The 19007-nt window shown below is 43.7% G+C and overlaps 1 protein-coding gene across 7 annotated transcripts in view; it reads left to right on the forward strand.

Annotated features, from left to right (window-relative positions):
* The window catches only part of ARHGEF3 (Rho guanine nucleotide exchange factor 3), a 340100-nt gene that overhangs the window by 251680 nt on the left and 69413 nt on the right, over positions 1–19007 (forward strand). Inside the window, exon 1 of one of the 7 annotated variants that reach the window (XM_003894268.3) lies at positions 12362–12621. The exons of the other annotated variants lie outside the window; for them this stretch is intronic. Within the exon in view, the coding sequence (XP_003894317.1) occupies positions 12526–12621 (96 nt within the window). The 5' untranslated portion in view covers positions 12362–12525. Of the gene's footprint in view, positions 1–12361; positions 12622–19007 lie in introns of those variants that run through there. 7 annotated transcript variants of the gene reach the window in all.

Consider the following 19007-nt stretch of genomic DNA (forward strand, 5'->3'; position numbering starts at 1 on the left):
TTCAGGACAGGTAGGAGGGAGAATGTTGGCATCTCTCTACTGAGCTCATAAACTGGAGAAGCATCTAAATTCAGGAATTATGCCAGGTGGGGTGGGGGTGTGGGAGGGAGGAAAAGGATGTGGTGTTTGGGGCCCATAACTCAGGAAATGTGATGGCACCTAATTTCAGAGTGGCATGAGGCAAGCATTTAGGAAAAGAATAGTGAACTATTGTTATGGGTTTTTTTTTAAATGGGTGGGTTGTTTTTATAAAGTTTTATGAACAGGAAACTGAAGCAAAATGCTGATCCTTTTAGTTTTTGAACTCTGCCAGCATCATTTTTATATTTATTTTTGAATTTTGATGACAGGCACTTCCTTTAACACTTCTGGGGGTAAAGTGTAACAAGATACCCAAAACTGCATTTCATAACAGCAGAATCCAAATGAAGAGTTGTAGTTTCAGATCTTTTCGATAACACAGTGAGACAGAATTGGATCCTTCCCCAACCAGGGGAGAAAGAGAACTCTTTCAGTAACTGAGGCAGTCTGCAGAATTTTTTCCCTTTCAAAACATTCTAGAAAATTTTCCTAACATGTGGAAAACCTCTAACATGTATTAAAATGGGATAGGCTGTGGCAAAGAAAATACAGATCAAATTCTCCTCCTCCCATGAATCATAAAAACCCAGCCTTCCCAGCTATTGTTTCTCTCGGAAGATGACTTCATCTTAAAGAAAGTGGTTCTATCTGTTGTGTGTTTTGAATGCACTAAGCCAACGTTTCAGGCATCTGGCTGCCAACTTTGGAGATGTTAAAAGCCTGTTTTGTTCCTGCAGGGCACTCTTTCATTGCCTACCTTGTAAAAGTTATGTCCTACTGCATTTTCCTGGCACCAGAGCAATCCTTGTACCTACCCATTGCATTTGGTTGTTCTGAGCCTGCAGGCAGCACTGGGTTATTAAAGTTCAAGGAGGAATCCACGTGATGTTGGCTTTACAATTTTAATTCTCTCTTGCCTTCTTGCCTCCCTTCCTCCCACTCAATGACAGATGAGCTTTGTTCACCATGTATTGTCTCTAAACCAGAATGATCTCTCAAAATATCTCTTGTAAGACTCTAGGAGGGGAGAACATGACCCCCCTTTGGTGGAGCAGCTAGCAGAGAAGTTTCCTTCTTCCTTTGGCTTCTTTGAATAAAAAGTTCTTGAGTCTATAATTTATCATCAGCCTGGAACTTCAGATAAGCACCATGTTTAATCTTGCAGAAACATCAGGCAAAATCTCCCCCCTCCCTTAAAAGTCAGCCCCTTAGGGCCCACCTCAAGAAAACAAAGTTTTGATACAGATGACACGAGGTGTGAGCATGGCAAGTAAAGAAGGAAAAAAACATTTTTGTAGAGTTTAACCTGGAATCAAAAACCTAGAGAAGAGAATGAAAGAAATAACCTTTAAAGGGAAGGAAAAGGGCAGGTGAGCATGTTGCACAGCGTCTATTTGACGTCCTTTTGTCACTAGTTTCAGCCTTCCTGGCAAGTCCACCTTGTTCAGGAATTAGTGTGTAAACAGCTGGAAGGAACTGAAAGCTCTATCATATCTGAGAGGCCCCCACAGTCTAACACTGTAGGAGCCGTTTCTCAAAGTGGTTTGGACTCTTCAAGAACCTAAACATTAAAATTAGGGGCCTATTTGAATTACCTTTCAAAATTTCAAACAGCCCACTATAGTATTCTGCATATTATTTTTTGGTCCCATCTCAGAAGTTTTAAATATGGTGTGTTCCTCCTTGCAAAAATCTTCTCTGGGTTTGCTTCCTTCATGACATGTTCTTTGATTAGCCCCATTTCAATTTAATTTTCATTTCAACAAATATGAGCCAAGAGTCTGCTATGTGCCAGCATCATAGGAGGAGCTGGGGCTATTGTGATGAGCAAGATAGATATGGTCTCTGTTCCCTTGTAGCTTGCAGCCGGGCAGCAGAGACAGACATAAAATCAGTCAATATGAGCAGGCTGACTACGGGGGAAGAAGAGGTACTTGGCACCTTGGGGGCACAAAGTAAGGATTACCCTAGCCTGGGGGTCACAGACAACCTTGAGTAAGAGGAATTAGCTAGGCACAGCTATCAGGTGGTTGTACTTATTAATGCTAGAGTTGAAGAACCAAATGATAGTACCATGATAAAATCTGGGGAACTAGTGACTAAGTGCTTCTGTTCAGTCCTCTATTGCCAAGGCTTTTGGTTTAATCAGAATTGTGGGCACGAGAACTGTTTGCTGAGCTTGGTTTTGGCTGTGAGATGGAAAAAAATTCAAGTAAAGCAGAAACTGTCTTAATTCAGCTCCCACTTAACCAAAGCATTCAGTTAACCCACACCCACTAACCCCTCTGTGAAACGTGTCTGATACCCACAGCACACAGAACACTTTCAGCTAATATGCTGCTTCTAGCATACACCAGCCAGTTTCCACTCCCACCAGATGATACACATATTTGCCAGGAGTACCCGAACCTGTTTCTACTAGTTGAACTTGTTCTGTAATTAAAGTCTTCTGCCCATGCCCCCACCCCCACCACCTGCCCCAGCCCCAGCCCCAGCCCCAGCCCCAGCCCCAGGTCTTTTTTCAAGTAAACATCTCAAGCCAAGCGCCCTCCGCCCATTCTCTGCTCTACAGCTAATTTTTAAAAAAACGTAAATGCTGTCATGCCCTCTGGCTATGAAGATAAACATGTTTTAAATTGGAACCTTGGATACCAGATTGTAAATCAAGTCCCAAGAGCCAGAACACATCTCCTAGTGGGTGGCTTACTTGGTAGTTTACTCGGAGTATAGATTTGTCGATTTTTCATCATATCCTTGAGGTACCCAACTGTATATAGCATGGTGTGGCACACAGTAGTTCCTCAGTGCATGTTTGTTTGGATGAACAAGTTAAGAGGCTCCCTGTGCCCATTCTGGGTTTTGATGCTACAGCCATTGGGCTAATTACCCCCTGTGCACCTCAGGACTGAAGATTTGTGGTCAGAGCATTTCTAGCCTGTGGCTGAGGGGTTCATTATTGGGCTTGCTGATCATTCTGATTCATAACACAATGTATGTTACTCAAACAGTGCTTTTTGAGGGTGTTTTACAGATTTCTGGGTCTGCTGCCAAAGGTTCCAATTCACTGGACCCAAAGTGGGGCTCAGGGATATATATGGATTTGATAAACTTCTTAGTCAATTTCATAGCAGGTGGCCTCTGGAAGTGTCCCTGACTCCTCAGAAGTCATTTTTCTATAAATGAATGGGTTTTCAAATTCAGGCCAGATGATATGAATACTGCCATATTTTGCTGTTTTATACATTTTCCTCCACATGTTAACTTCTCTGGAATTGCCAAGGGTCTTACAATTGATCATATAATTTAATTGGCAATATTTTTCTTTTCTTTTCTTTTCTTTTCTTTTTGAGACTGAGTCTCTCTCTGTCGCCCAGCCTGGAGTGCAATGGTACAGTCTTAAGCTCACTGCAACCTCTGCTTCCTGGGCTCAAGCCCCCGAGTAGCTGGGAGTACAGATGTGTGCCACCATGCCATCTACTTTTTCTATTTTTTGTAGCGACAGGGTTTCAGCATGTTGCCCAGGCTGGTCTCCAACGCCTGGGCTCAACTGATCTGCCCGCCTCAGCTTCCCAAAGTGCTGGGATTACAGGGGTAAGCCACCACACCCAGCCTATTTTTCTTTCTAGAGAGTACATAAAATAATAGCACATATTACAGTCTTAGGTTTGACGAAATATGGTACTTCGATTACTGAGTTTGTAGTTGATAGAAGAGAAAACACCTCTAATATCCAAAGCTGGAATTTGCACATTTTAGGTTCTAATTTCTCTGAATAATGGTTAGTATATGAAACCCACATAAATGAACATGAATACCTTAGTTGTAGCCTGAGGGGAATAAATAACTAAATAAATATATGGCCAGGCATGGTGGCTGACATCTGTAATCCCTTTGGGAGGTCGAGGCAGGTAGATCACATGAGGCCAGGAGTTCGAGACCAGCCTGTCCCACATGGTGAAACCCAGTCTTTCCTAAAAACACAAAAATTAGCCAGGCATGGTGGTACACATCTGTAATCCCAGCTTCTTGGGAGTCTGAGGCAGGAGAATTGCTTGAACCTGGGAAGTGGAGGTTGCATTGAACTGAGATTGCGACCACTGCACTCCAGCCTGGGCGACAGAGTGAGACTCTGTCACAAAGGGAAAAAAAAAAAGTTAAAAAATTTTAAAAATTAAATATAACATATTTATTGAATCCTTAACCCCCAAATATGAAATACTCTCAAACAAAGGCAGACTCTCCATAAAGTTCAAAGATACTCTAGTAGTACACAGAAAATGTTTTATTAATTCTGTGGGCAGAACAAGCCTGCTGATAGGTATAAGTTCAAATTGGAGAAGGTCAGGATTCTTACTGCAAAATCTTGAGTGAGACAGGTTTTTGTTTATACAAGCCGTGCATCCAGAAACACCATATATCAAGAAAATAGTAAATTAAACCCCTTGGGGTTTTTATTTAATCACCGAGTTTGCATTTCTGCCCCCCAAAACAAATATAGTGGCAAAGGTTGTCCTGGGAAAGAATAAGACTTGAAAAAAATTCCCTCTTCCCTGTTTTCTTCTTTGTTATACTTCACTGAAATTTAATTTTCACTGCTGTTTTAAAGTATATTTGTGTACCTGAAGCAGTTTAAGACAATTTTCTGTCCCCTCACTCTCTTACTCCTATATTCCTCTTTATTCTTTTGTCTGTCTTGTGTTTTATGGAATTTGTTATTCAGCCAAGGGTCAGGTCTGGGCATCAGGGAAGACTTGATTCATTGCCCTATTCTGGTGTTTCTTGGCACTCAAGCATTTCTTCTTTGCCCCACCAAGCCTAAGCTGATATTTGATACCAGTCAATGATCAAAAACTAAAGTGAAAATACCTTGAGGTCAATACCCACAGATTCCCTTGGCTCTAATGCCATATTTCAGTGCCACTCTCTGTTTACCACAGCGTTTCTCAGTAGTGGCACTATTGACATTTTGGACCTGCTACTTCTTTGTTATGGGAAGCTATTCTGTGTATTGTAAGTGTTAACAGCATCCCTAGCCTTTACCTATTAGATGCCAATGGCACCCTGGCCTTGTCCACTGATAATCAATCAAAAATATATCCAGACATTGCCAAATATCTGCTGGGAGGTAAAATCACCATTGGTTGAGAAGCATTGCTCTTATGAACCAGAGGCTAGCAAATGTTTATGATGTTTCAGTACAAAACACTTCAGTATTTTTTTTTGAAAAATAAAATTTTGCTAATTTCATAGCTAATTTTTTATTTTAATTTTAATTAATTAATTATTTTGAGACAGATTCTCACTCTGTTGGCTAGTCTGGAGTACACTGGCATGATTATGGCTCACTGCAACCTCGACCTCCTGAGCTCTAGGGATCCTCCCACCTCAGCCTCCTAAGTAGCTGGGACCATAGGCATATGCTACTACATCCAGCTAATTTTTTGATTTTTTTTTTTTGTAGAGATGGGGGTCTCATGTTGTTCAGGCTGGTCTCAAACTCCTGTGGTCAAGTAATCCTCCTGCCTCGGCCTCCCAAAGTGCTGGGATTACAGGCGTGAGCCACTGTGACTGGCTAATTTATTATTACTACTTTTTGCTTTATAGCTGATAATCCACAGGATTAGCGCAGTTGGGAGAAAGAGAGAGATTCTCTCCTTTAACCAGTTTTTCAGAAAATGAGACCTTAAAGAAAATGCAAGAATTAAGACTTCCAGCTTTAGAATATCCAGGGATACTTTTTTTTTTTTTTTTTTTTTGAGACAGAGTCTAACTTTGTCGCCCAGGCTAGAGTGCAGTGGCACGATCTCGGCTCACTGCAACCTCTGCCTCCCAGGTTCAAGTGATTCTCCTGCCTCAGCCTCCCAAGTATCTGGGACTACAGGCACCTGCCACCATGCCTGGATAATTTTTGTATTTTTAGTAGAGACGGGGTTTCACCATGTTGGTCAGGCTGGTCTTGAATTCCTGACCTCAGGTGATCTGCCCTCCTTGGCCTCCCAAAGTGCTGGGATTACAGGCATGAGCCACTGTGCCCGGCCCAGGGATACATTTTTGTAAAACTAGACTGGAGTCAGTGGACAGCTCCTCAGGCAAAGGGAGAATAGTAATACTGGTATGAGTTTAGAGATGATCAGTGCTTCATTCATGCCATTTTTACCTGTCTAGCAGTAAATCACAGTCCTGATCTGTCAGAATTCACTGCCAGAACTTCTTCAGGTTCCCTCCCCATCAAAACTGAAATTAGAGGAGGAGAGGGGGGCTTGCATTAACTGGGAATGTCACCCAAATGGAAGGGGAGGGAAAAGGCGTTGCAACACTCATGTGCCCAACATATACCTACACCATCCATGCCACATTTGCAGGTAGAAAGAGATGACTTCAGATACCAGGGAAAGCAGATGGAGATACACATATTGGAGGCCCAGGCTTTGGGGGATCAGCTACTGTTCCTTGAGCTCCTTCAAATGTAAACACATAGATTACAATTGAAAGGCCACATTTTAAAATCGGCCATATTCTTTGAGCAACTATGTATTAAACGCCTGCCTGGCATAGAAGTTCAGGAACTGGTGGAGAAGAGGAGGGGAGAAATGTATCTAATTGAACACCTGACTGTAATAAGCATTCACTAATTATTTGATAAATGAATGAATGGATGGATGAACAAGCCTTTAAAGAAAAAGGAACTCAGGCCTGGCATGGTGGCTCACACCTGTAATCCCAACACTTTGGGAGGCCAAGGCAGGCAGATCACTTGAGGTCAGGAGTTCGAGACCAGCCTGGCCAACATGGTGAAACCCCGTCTCTACTAAAAATACAAAAATTAGCAGGGTGTGGTGTTGTGTACCTGTAATCCCAGCTACTCAGGAGGCTGAGGCAGGAGAATTGCTTGAGCCCAGGAAGCGGAGGTTGCAGTGAGCAAGATCACACCACTGTACTTCAGCCTGGGCGACAGAGCAAGACTCAGTCTCAAAAATATAAAATAAAATAAAATAAAATAATAAAATATAAAATATAATAAAATATAAAATAAAATAAAATAAAATAGAACTCGCTATTCCTCATGTTAAAATATAACGCTAACAGGACAAAGCATTGTCCTGTTTGCTGAGAAGGTTGTCACAGCCACGTTAGTTTCTGGTTTTATCCTCAGGCTGAGCCTGCTCTGCTCCCAGTCATGGGACTGGGATTTAAGGAGTTGACAGATGGTCTCCAAGCCTTGCCTGGTTGTCTGCAAGTCTAAAAGGGGCTAATAACCAGTGGTGGGCTTCTGTATTCAGGCCCACCATTCCATCAGCAGCCCAAATGACCCCCGCTCAACACAGGCAAGACCACAGGCCCTGGGCTTGGCACAGTTCCTGCAAATGCAGAACAGCCCTCTTTATTTCAGTCTCTAGGCTTCTGGCTGGCAGGGAACACTGCCCAACTGTGAAGCATTTTATAGGATTATAACGGGCTGTGCCGAAGGCAAGTTCTGAAAGACACTTTGTGCCGTTTCTTTGAGTGAAGCTGCCTGTTAGAGCAGTGTTGTTCCTAAACCCATAAACACACACACAGGCAGAATGGGGAGTGCCGGGCTCCTGGGGCCACTTAGCTTGGCGGCATTGCAGGGCTGGACCAGCTTCCCTCAACTGTGACACTAACCTTAGGGATATGCTTGGAAGCCCTCCTGCAGCGCTGCCTGTTTTCTGACAGTCTTTGGTCACGGACACCCCCAGATAGAGTCCCAGGCAGATTGCACAAAACCCAAATCTGTCAATGGTGGAGCAGTGCATTACATATGGGAAAGGTGCTGAAGTCAGGGACCAAGGTGGAAATTGCATGAGGTCAAAAATACTCCTGAAAATTCATTAAATGCCTCAAGGACCATATACACGGCTTGTATACACCCAAAATTGCTGGCTTGAGTTCATAGGCTTTGTTGTACCAAAAATATATGTTTATAAACACCAGAATCCTATTCTGGGTGGTGAGAAATTCATGCTATAAGAAGCTTGGAAGAATCAGACTACCCAAGGGAATTCCAGATTCCCATCTTTCCTTTTGTAGCTTATGCTTTTTTGCAGCACTATTTAAACTGTTACAGGCCATTAGCAATCTCTCTGCCTCTGTCTCTCTCTCTTTGCCTAGCATGTATAGTGGAAAAGAGATATGTTTGCCATACATATGTTGTGTAGCCCTGTGTATTTATTGATTTTTATGGCTCCAGTATCTTTTAAGGAGAGCAAACAAATGTTTTAAGAGAAGATGGATACAGCAGCCTTCTCATCAATCAATATGACTGTTCATTGCTCTGCAATAGTTGGGCTTCAACCTAAGTTGCACTTTAACATTTCTTTGGAGGCCAGGCACAGTGGCTCATGCCTGTAATCCTAGCACTTTGGGAGGCCAAGGTGGGCGGATCACTTGAGCTCAGGAATTCAAGACCAGCCTGGGCAACATGGTGAAACCCCATCTCTACAAAAAATACAAAAATTACCTGGGCGTGGTAGCATGTGCCTGTAGTCCCAGCTACTTGAGGGGCTGAGGTGGGAGGATTGCTTGAGCCCAGGAGGTTGAGGCTGCAGTGAGCCAAGATCGTGTCACTGCACTCCAGCCTGGGCAACAAAGCAAGACCCTGTCTCAAAACAATAAAATAAAATAAACATATTTCTTAGGGTTTGTTTACTGTTACACTGGACTTATGGTATGTCAGACTCCCTGCTTGGCCCTAAGGATACTGTGATGAGCAACCTAGTCCCAGGGCTATCAGACTTCACCAGGGTGACTATTTTCTTCACCAGGTGCTGTAAGTACATTTTCCAACTGGAGAACAAGGTCCAGCAAGCTCTTTTGGGGGTTAAAGCCAGTGGCTTTGATGGCTAGCGTCTTCTAGTTGAGATAGTGGACTGTGAGGGCCAGAAGAGCAGGAAGAGGAAGGGGAGTAAGAAGTGGCTCAAGTAGTTGGGCACAGGTTCTTGGTGACCAGGCAAGCCCTGAGTGAAGCATGTCTCTGCCTCTGGCCCTGACTTTGGCTGCATAGTTAATCAGGGGCTACTTGGAGATGAGGTTACTCTCACACCCCCACCAAGCTTGGCTAAGCTTTTGGGGCACTTGTGTGAGCTCCCCATCAGCACAGCTCAGGCTAAAATGATAAAGTTGTGTTCAGGAATACAAATAGGAAAAATCAGTGGTTCTGAGGTGCTCTTTCCTGCCCCATACCTCTTCTTAGGCAGTTTTCTTCCCATTGCTTCAGGTTGTCTATAGAGGGAAAAAAACTCAGGTGCTCTCTTCAATTTCAGTTGGAACCTCTACTCATTCAGGAGCTTCATTTACATGTGTGGTAATAACAGGCTGGCTACACTGGGCCTGATTCTTTCTGCCTCCAAAGGCAGTCTGTCTGCACTAGCTGGGTAGGAAAGTAAGTGGATTTAGTGCCAGGGTGTGGATTTGATACCTGGGATGAAGAGCTGTGTATTATCAGGTGTCCTGCCTGAGAAGTAGGAACTGCTGGGTTCTGACCTCAGCTAGAAGCAAAGAACATGCAAACAAGGACTAGATATCACCATTCCCACTATCCCCTGTATCCTCAGGAAGTAAAAACAAAAGACAATGTCTCAGTAGATTACCACCTGATGTAGTCATGACTTTCCACATGAAGAGGAAAAAGATTCATCAGTGCAGTCTACAAAATAACTTTTGAGAGATGATCATTTTAGGGCTGGGCATGGTGGCTCACACCTGTAATCCCAGCACTTTGGGCGGTCGAGGCAGGTGGATTGCCTGAGCTCAGGAGTTGCAGACCAGCCTGGGCAACATGGTGAAACCCTGTCTCTACAAAAATACAAAACTTAGCCGGGCACACTGGTCCAGGCCTGTAGTCCCAGCTACTTGGGAGGTTGAGGTGGAAAGATCACTTGAGCCCAGGAGGAGGAGGTTGCAGTGAGCTGAGATCACGCCACTACACTCCAGCCTGAGCGACAAAGACCCTATCTCAAAAAAAAAAAAAGAAAAGAAAAGAAAAAGATATAATTTTAATATTAAAAAAGCTATAATGTCCCAAGTAGTGCCATGAATGAAGATATTTTTCTTTTTTTCTCTTGAGACAGGGTCTCGTTCTGTCACCAGGCTAGAGTGCTGTGGTGCAATCATAGCTCACTGCAGCCTTGAACTCTTGGGCTCAGGCAGTCCTCCCACCTCAACCTCGGGATTAGCTGAGACTACAGGCATGCACTACCATACCCGGCTAATTTTTAAATTTTTTGTAGAGGCAGGGTCTTCCTATGTTGCTTAGGATGGTCTTGAACTGTTGGCCTCAAGCTACACTGCTGCCTTGGCCTTCCAAATTGTTGGGATTATAGGTGTGAGCCACTGTACCTAGCCAATTTTTTTTTTCTCTTTTCTTTTTTCTTTTCTTTTATTTTTTCTCCTTCCTTCCTTCCTCTCTCTATTTCTCTTTCTTTTTTTCTTTTTCTTTTCTATTTTTTCTTTTTTTTTTCAGCATCTCTGTCACCCAGGCTGGAGTGCAGTGGTATGATCTTGGCACACTGCAACTTCTGCCTCCCAGCTCAAGTGATCCTCCCACCTCAGCCTCTGGAGTAGCTGGGATTACAGGTGTGCACCACCATGCCTGGCTAATTTTTTTTTTTTTTTTTTTTTGTAGACACAGGGTTTCACTGCTGCCCCGGCTGTATTTTTCTTACAAAAAATTTTACAACATGAGCTATAAGCTTAAGTCCCTTTTGTTCACTATCTTTAATTCTTTAAACCCAGGTGCCTCCCTTCAGCCATAGGGGAACTGGTAAAAGCTTGCTATGGATTCTTCTAGACAGCGTTCAATGCTATTTACCCACAAATATGTCTCTATAGAAAATATATGATATTCTGTGGTAAACTTGTATTTTTTTTTAACATAAATGGTATTGTATTGTGCTTAGTCTGCAATTATTTTTAAACTGAGTCTAATACATTGGAGATCTTTCCATGCCACATCCATAGACCCATCTCCTTTTTCACTGCTGCTAAGTAGTATTACACAGTGAGTAAACTTTATTTAAGCACTCCCTATTGATGGATATATTACCATTGTTTCCAGCTACTTTTTATTTTTTACTGCCCCAGACAGGGCTGGTGCAAACAACCTTATAATCAATCGCCTTCTTGGGTATTTCCAGTGTCATTGTTTCTCAAAAAAGGATCCAGAAAGGTGTGGTAGTGCCGGGTCATCCATGCAGAGCTTTATACTTGAAGGACACCCTGTCAGATTGCCCTTGAGTGTCAGACAGCCTTTGAACATCCTAGTCAAATTTTTTTTTTTTTTTTTTTGTGAGACGGAGTCTCGCTCTGTCGCCCGGGCTGGAGTGCAGTGGCCGGATCTCAGCTCACTGCAAGCTCCGCCTCCCGGGTTTACGCCATTCTCCTGCCTCAGCCTCCCAAGTAACTGGGACTACAGGCGCCCGCCATCTCGCCCGGCTAATTTTTTGTATTTTTTAGTAGAGACGGGGTTTCACCATGTTCGCCAGGATGGTCTCGATCTTCTGACCTCGTGATCCACCCGTCTCGGCCTCCCAAAGTGCTGGGATTACAGGCTTGAGCCACCGCGCCCGGCCCCTAGTCAAATTTAAAAGTGGGTGCAAAGGGAAAGGTCTCCAGGGAACTTTCCGGGGTGGTGGAAATGTTTTGTATACCGACTGTGGAGGTGGTTATAGGGGTGTTTATATTTGTCAGAACTCAACAAACAGTACTCTTAAAATGGGTTCATTTTGCCATTTGTAGATTATACTCCAGTGACATTCATTTAAAAAAAAAAAAAAAAAAAAAGCCTGGGCGACAGAGCGAGTACGAGACTCCGTCTCAAAAACAAAAAAAAGCATGCAGTGGCCTGGGAAGAGGGCAAGAGAGAACACCACCCCTTTCTAACGTGGGCTTTTACAACGCTCGCTTTTCCCCCAGGCTCCTTCCTGCCGCCGGGTGTCACTAGAGCCTCCTTTCTCCCCGTCGCCCGGTTTCGCCCCAGCCTCCTTTCTACCCGCAGCCTCTCTCACCGGAGAGTGCCAAAGAACCCGAAAGGACCTATCACGGGGTCCGCCAGCCCCGCAATCGCGGCCCACGCTCCGCGGGGGCGCTCGGAGTGGAAGGCCCGCTGGGAGAGAGAGGTCCCTCTCCACCCTCGGGACCGCCCCACGCCCCTCGCAGCTCCAGTAGGAGTCCGTGCGGCGGCACGTGGGCGTGGGGCGGTGCCGAGCCGGCGGCCCGCCCATCCCCGCCCATCAAGGCGTGGCTGGCACAGCCCCGCCCACTCGGCGCCGGAGCCCAGTCGAGTCCCGCCCGGCTGGAAGCCGGCTGTCGGTGTCCGTGTCGCCGCCGCCGCCCGGCATCGTGGAGCTGGGGCCCCCTTTCGCCTGGGAGTTTTGTAGTCGCCTAGGGTCAGCGGTGACATCCCAAAGGGCAGGCCCGGCAGCCGCCATGGTGGCCAAGGATTACCCCTTCTACCTCACGGTCAAGCGGGCGAACTGCAGCCTGGAGCTACCCCCGGCCAGCGGTCCGGCCAAGGACGCCGAGGTAGGGCCGCGCCCTGCACCTGGACCTCTAGGGGCCATCTGCCTGTCTCGTCTCCCTCCATCTCCCACTCTCTCGGCGCCCGCCCGGTGTCACTGTCTCTGTTTCCATCTCTCACTTTCCGTGTGTGTCACTTTCTCTACATATCTCACACCGTCTTCTTTGTGTCTTCCCGTCGCCATCTCTCACCCTGTCTCCTTTTCTCTAGCTCTTTCTCTGTGGACCAAACACTAGCTGCCCCCTCTCTCCCTGTCCCTCTACCTGCCGGTCTGGAAGCAGCCGCCTCCTTGCTTTTGCAGGGCTCTCAGACTGTTCATCTTCTGTCTGGACCCTCAGAGAGACTTTCTCCTACTTGTGAGCAAGCCCCAGTGTCAGGGAAGGGCTACCCTTTAAGCGAGTTTCTTTTTGCCTGGGATGGGAGAGCAGAGGGAAGTTCCAGCCCTCTCACCTGTCAGACTTGGCCTTGCAGCCTTTTGGCAGCAAAGACAGGACACAGCACCTCTGCCTATCACCTGTGGCCAGTGAGGGTCAGTCAGCCGAGGGGCTAGGGCTAAATGAGTAAATTGGAGTGTCTCCCACATGGATCTTGAAAATGAATTAAAGTCCTCAGGGCAATGGAAAGCTGCCTTGGAACATTGGAAACATTTCTCTTTCTGGGAACTTTACTGTGCCTTGCGGGCGATGTGAAGGAGTGCTCCCAGGTAATGTTTAGTCTGCCTTTTCCTCTTGCGTGTTATTTTCTCTGGCACATGGCTCAGTGGTCTTAAAGGTTGGGTTCAGCTGGAGGAGAAAGCATCCCTCTCTTAGAGGGTCTTAGGGAATACAGTCGCTTTCACTAGATTACAGCTTTGCTGTGGTCAAGCTGCAGTGGAACCCACAGGACCCAGGTGGTCATTGCCACTCATGCGTGTATCTGGGAGCTTTCCACTCTCCCACACCTCACTCTGCAAACATCACCACGGCCACCGGGGAAAGGCTGAAAGCAGGTGTGCATCCGGCATTGTCACAGCATTCTTGAGGTTCCACCCACTCGCCTTCCTTAGGTCTGCTCAGCTGTATGCACTTGGCTCACTGAATCATGTATATTCAGGAGCACACCATCAAAGATTCATTTCCTCTAGCAAGAGCTGCTCCAAGCTGACAGGACTCCAAACAGTCTCTGGTTGTATTCAGCTTTCTATAAGCTGAGCACAAACTAACTTCTCCCTCACCTAAACCCAACCCCACAGCCCAGCTCAGTTTAATATTATCACAAAGAGTTTTTGTTGCCAGCAGCTGTGAAAATGTGATGGCCCTAGTGGCATCTGGAGTCTTATTTAAGGTTTGATATGGCAGCACCTGCATAGAATTCAGGTTGGTCAGGCCTGGAATGAATATAATATTTTTTCAGTGGGAACTTCCTGATTTCATGAGCATAGGAGCAGCACAATTGGTGCCCACTCTAACTCCTTTTGTAAGGAAGAAAGGCATAGCCAATGTAATTAATAAATTGAAGTGGGCCAAAGAGTGAGGATAGCTGAGGACTCTAACCAGTCCCTTCCTACTATCACTTAGTCCTGTGTTTTTGAGTAGTTTAGCTAAAGGCTTAGGTAAAACTTGCCTGCTTAATTTTATTCTTATACATAGAATATTGATATGTCTATATATCATAAATATGATGAAACTTATCACATGTCAAATATTAATTTTCTTCATTGGTAGCTGGATCTAGACTATACAATATGACTTATTTTCCTTGTATGGGGATATCCTGGTGTGAGAAGTAAGGAAGGGGTTGGAATAGTTTTGGAAATAGTTGGTAAATATTTTTCAGCTATCACCATTGGGGTTTTTGTTTGTTTTTTAGTGTTTGATTTAAACACTAAATCAAGTATGCTTTATACACTTTGAGGCAGAGATATCTTTTGACTTCATTGATGAGCATATCATTTTCTGATAATGGAAACTGGCAAAGTTGGAAAAAGAGACCTAAGTGAGTTTAGGGGGTAGTTTTCTGGTTTCACTATCAGTGCAAAAGGCGGCTAACCCTTGTAGGCCTAGCTTCTCCATAAGCAGTTAACTAAAATATATTTTCCACCAGTAGGTGTCATCAGTATTCGTAAATGTTTAAAAAATAGCATTCACTTGTCAGCCTTTTGAAAAACATGATTATATAATTGTTTATAAACTAGGCATTGACTGTTAATTCCTCTGAAAGTATTTTTTTAAGAGTGATTGTTTTCTTTGTAGAAAGAATGTGGTTATAATAAAAAGAAAAATGGATCTATCCAGAGGCCTTTCTAGGAAAACAGGACTTGTTGACCTTCAAAGGCCTTTGCAACAGAGCACCTGCGCCCTTTAAACATTTAATGGCCGTATGTAATGGCTGTTCCTTCTGAATTTGCCATGGGTAGGACAGTGCACACAGCATGGCACTGGCAAGTGCCTTCTGGCATTCACTCCTATCCTTGCAGCAAGTGAACTGGGGAAAGCCACTTAGGAAAAGGCTCCTGGAGAACGGGCAAGCGGCGTTGATGTACATTTGATACCATGCACTGAGTAAAAAAATACGCAAAAATAAGCATTCTCTTAAAAGTAAATAAAAATTCTACTCAAGATTTAAGTGATTTGTAATTTTTTATTTGTGGTAGTTTCCAATGAAAGCAAAAAAAAAATGATATTTTAAAAATGTATTTTTATTTTTTTAAATGATCTATTTTAAGCTTTTGAAAATATTCCACAGGGATTATAATATTGCTGTCTGTTAGTATAATACTGCCTTTTAATGCTATTTCTTATGACATGGGGATTTGAGTTGGGTGGCAAATGTTTAATTTTAATATCCGTAATCCGTGAGATCCTGCTGGCTATAATCATTAATTGTGAAATATAAGGAACTTAGTTCACATGGCTGTAGACTTTGTGGATGAAAAATGTGGTATGATATGAGCATTAAGCTTATTTCTTCTAATCTTCGATGCAGCTTTGTTCAGTTTATCTGTTTTTGTATTTATTGGTCATCTACTTCCCATGCCAGGAGGGACTGGTCTATATAGGTGCCCTAAACTCCTGATCCAATCACTAGAAGAAAATGTGTTACCTCTAATGAATTATCCTGAATGTAAGTTAAAAATCAATATTTCCCTGTAGTGAAGTTTGCTTTTTAAAAAGAAGGCTTAAAAAAAAAAATGTGAAGAAAAGGAAGCAAGCTCAGGTAAGGTGGACACATTGGCTAAGGAAGCTAGAGCCTTGTGAGAAACTTTTAAGAGTTTTAGGTCCAGTTCATTTTTAATGAAAATACAAAGAGATGTTTCTGTTATTTTTGAGAATATATCTGACAGCTTGGTGGACAACTTACTTTCGGTTTTAAAATTTACCATCTTAGATATTGGTCAGATTAGGCCTGATTTAGTTAATGATATTTGTAGCCATTGCTTTTGACTCTCAGCAGTTTTTCAAAATTTGTAGCGCCATAGACCATAGGCCTATCTCATGAATAGCTGAATACTGCCCTGGGTCTCCAAAGTATAGGTTCTGATTTTTACTTAGCCAGTAGCCTTGCATGACCCTAAGAATAATGACATGCACCTAGAAATGACAGAGCTCTGTTCCTTTTCTAAGTCTACTATATCTAGTGTCTCACTTGAGACCCCAAACGTGTTGTAAGGTTAACATAAAGTTTGTACTGTTCTCTCCACTTTATGAATAAGGACACTGAGGGGAGGTGATTTACAGAAAGCTGCAAAGAAAATCAGAAGCTAAGCCAAGATCCAATGCCAAATTTCCTGATGGATTCAGTCCAGCATTTAATATCAGCGTCCCTTGTAGCATCTAAGGGTGTTTACCTCTGTGGGATAAAAGGTGGGGTGGTAATACAAAACTTAATAGACATGCAAAATACTTTAAAATATTATCTTCTAAGTATAACCTTGAGCACCTTACATAACTGAGAAGGTATCCTTTAAGGCTCACTTCTAAAGGGCAAGGTGGACCCTATGCTCCTGCCACGATTTATGCCTCTATCAGTCAACATGTGCATTTTAAAATTGTATGCACCTCAGGCTGTACTCCTTGAATGTCAGCTGAAAAGCTAAAGGGTTACTGGTTTCTAGTAATCTGTACATTTCTTGGAATCTGTATCATATTGTATTCAACTGATAGTATACCTGAACAGCCACATGAAAACTAGTCGTAAGGAGTTATTACAGTTAGAATCCTGTAATTTCTTCAGATGATTAAATAGACTCCAGGAATCATATGACCTCAGAGATCTTGCTGGGTGGAAAGCCACACGGAGCTACCCAGAAAAAGGCCATCACTTGCTGTAGGATCTGGTTATGGTCATTGAGCCATCATTCTGAGGCTGTTCAGTTGGAAAATTATTTTGGGAATCTTGGTCCTTAAAAATGCACATGAACTAGCAATAGAAGAGGAAAATGTGTTGACTTTACATGTGTACATTTAATGCTGTTCAAGGGCATTGACTAGAATAAGACTGCCTGAGTCTCAATGCTGTCTCCACCACCTGCTAGTGATGTGGCCTTGAACAAGCTACTGTGCCTCTCCAAACCTGTTTCCTCAATGGTAAAAATGGAAATGATGAGAGCTCTAAAATGAGATGTTTCATATGCACTGCTAATCATAGTGCCTAGCATGTAGTAAGTGCTCAGAAAATGTCATTATAATTACGACCTTTACATCTCAAAACAGATTCTTAAAATGGTTTTAAGAAACATGATGATCACCAGTCTAATTGCCTGAATGCTGTTTTACACACAGCAGTGCATTAGGGACTTTACTGTAAGTCCCTTAATCGTCACAGTAATCCTATGAGGTTGGTATTCATACCCCCTTTTGTAGAAGAAGAAACTGAGGCTCAGAACAGGTAGTGGCTTTCCCAGGATGGCTTTAATACTGGGTCAAGGAGATGAGACTAAAAACCCAGTTGACCCTGAAGTCTGTACTTTTCCAACCACATCACATTGCCTCTAAGTGACTAAATCATTGGTTGTCTCACCACATAACATGGGAAGGATGAACCCACCTGCCCCAAAAAATTGCCTGATGCTCGAAGGCCCATTTTTTCCTGTCTGGTTAGGAAACCCCACCGTTAGTCAATGCTTCTGGCAGCCCACTTCATAGAACGGCTGCAACTCACGGGAGTGGGGTTTGCAAGCCCCCATTTGGGAGGGTTTGAGCAATCTTCATTTTGTGTTTCTCAAGACCAAGGAGGTGGTCTTTGGCAGAATTCTGCATGCTTACCTCTGGAGGTGACACCGTTAGTTCTGTTAGTCATTTTGCTTATCTATATTAACCACAGGCCTTCTGTGTAAACCAATCACTGGAAGGCCCAACTACCATCTGGATATTTGCAAATTGTGTCATTTTCTCAAGACACCCTGTGATTACCCATAAAAATCCTGGACAGATGCCACTGTTTTCATAACTACTGAAAGAAAATAAATTACTGATCACATCCTAATTGTGCAAAGCCTGTGTAAATGTAATTGTTATTGATGATGTGTGTATCTGGAAGGGCTACTTTGTGATGTATGTGTGCAGTTGCCTTCCATAATTTGTCAGCCTTGATAGTGGGTAGAGGTCACACACAAAATGAGGAAATTGCCATGACCGCATTGCCACTTATTCTTATATTGGCTCATGGACTGTCAGGAGTGAAGGCCAGAGGTTTCTATTGCCTTCCTTTTTTTTTTTTTTTAAACAAGTTGACACCAGTAACTAGTTTAGAAGAGGCTGTGTCACGTCCAGTGCAGTGGCTCACAGCTGTAGTCCTAGCACTTGGAGGCTGAGGTGGACGGATCACGAGGTCAGGAGTTCAAGACCAGCCTGACCAATGGTGAAACCCCGTCTCTACTAAAAATTCAAAAATTAGCCAGGCGTGGTGGCACACACCTGTAATCCCAGCTACTCAGGAGGCTGAGGCAGGAGAATCACTTGAACCTGGGAGGTGGCGGTTGCAGTGAGCCGAGCACCACCCCAGTCTGAGAAACAGAGCAAGATTCCATCTTCAAAAAAAAAAAAAAGAGAGAGAGACTGTGTCACAAGTTAATCAGGAAAGGTTTCCGAACATTCTACTGGCTGGGAAAGGAGTGATTCTTTTTAAGTCTGGAAACACTTGTGCCCGGACTTTCTGTTTGGACCATTGTGTCCTTTTGAGAGAAGGTAGCCCTGATTATTAGTAAATTTCAGTTAATTGGAGCTGAACCAGAAACCTTAATGGTAAGTTCACTAGACTTTTTTCTTCTTTCTGGCTCTTAAGATGAGGAGGAAAGGAGTAGCAAAACAGGCTTTTTTTTCCCTGAGGATTTATGAAACAAACAAATCCAGCCTCCAGGAAATGACCCAGGGTCATTGCATCAGAGGACTTCAGAGTGGGAAAGGCCTGTTGA

The sequence above is a fragment of the Papio anubis genome, chromosome 2 (genome assembly GCF_008728515.1).
Source record: "Papio anubis isolate 15944 chromosome 2, Panubis1.0, whole genome shotgun sequence".
NCBI lineage: Eukaryota > Metazoa > Chordata > Mammalia > Primates > Cercopithecidae > Papio > Papio anubis.